The 965-nt window shown below is 60.8% G+C and overlaps 1 protein-coding gene across 1 annotated transcript in view; it reads left to right on the top strand.

Moving 5' to 3' along the window:
• The window catches only part of TESC (tescalcin), a gene marked incomplete at its 5' end in the record, with an annotated part of 2,359 nt that overhangs the window by 1,254 nt on the left and 140 nt on the right, over positions 1-965 (top strand). Inside the window, 4 exon segments of the mRNA XM_010158904.1 lie at positions 9-132; positions 216-277; positions 348-455; positions 866-913. Of these exon segments, the coding sequence (XP_010157206.1) occupies positions 9-132; positions 216-277; positions 348-455; positions 866-913 (342 nt within the window).

The raw sequence follows: 965 nt of genomic DNA, 5'->3' as shown, positions 1-965 counted from the left end.
GGCCCGAGTCGGATGGGCTGGCCGACGAGATAAACTTCGAAGACTTCCTGACCATCATGTCCTACTTCAGACCCATCGAGATGAACATGGACGAGGAGCAGCTCGATCGCTTCCGGAAGGAGAAGCTCAAATGTGAGGCTCTCCCAAAGGCCAGGGGGGTGGGCGGCAGGGATGGGGCTCCTCTGACCCTGCTGCGCTCCTCTTCTCCCTCCCAGTCCTCTTCCACATGTACGACTCGGACCACGATGGGAAGATCACGCTGCAGGAGTACAGAAATGTAATGTATGGTCCCTCCTGCCCCATCCCCAGCCAGTCCCCAGCCCCGGCTTTGACCCGCTGCCTCGTAGGTGGTGGAGGAGCTGCTGTCGGGGAACCCCCACCTGGAGAAGGAGTCGGCGCGGTCCATCGCCGATGGGGCCATGATGGAGGCAGCCAGCATCTGTGTGGGACAAATGGTGGGAGCTGCTTCCTTGCTCTGCTGTGGCACCGAGGCGCTGTGATGGTACCAAAAATGGGGCTGGAAGGTGTCCGCCCTGCCCGGGACATCTCCCTGCTCCCTGGGCTGGTTTGGCCGGAGAAGATTTTTCTTCCATCAGGGTGGAAAAACCATTGTAAGAGGCCAAGGGGGATAAGCAAACAGCACCCCAAAAATTCCCCAGCGTGTGGGGCTTCAGTGCTTATGAAAAAGGCAGTTCCTTGCAGCCGTGGTGGGCTAGGAACCAGTTTTGGGCTGGCTGTGGGGCACGGTGCGGGGCCAGCACTGAGGGACACATCCCATAGCCCCAAGGGACCCACCCCCCGTGACCCAGTGCCCTGTCCCACTGGCGTGGGGCAGCCGTAATGTTTTCTCTTTCGCTGTGCTCAGGGGCCGGACCAGGTGTATGAGGGCATCACCTTCGAAGACTTCCTCAAGGTTGGTGGCATCTCCTCTCGTCGCCCCGGGAGGAGGGCGCTGGGCAGTTGCC

The sequence above is a fragment of the Eurypyga helias genome, unplaced genomic scaffold, assembly GCF_000690775.1.
Source record: "Eurypyga helias isolate BGI_N326 unplaced genomic scaffold, ASM69077v1 scaffold21879, whole genome shotgun sequence".
NCBI classification, from domain to species: Eukaryota; Metazoa; Chordata; class Aves; order Eurypygiformes; family Eurypygidae; genus Eurypyga; species Eurypyga helias.
Note: the sequence above shows the minus strand (reverse complement) of the source record. Positions and strands in the feature narration are given on the sequence as shown.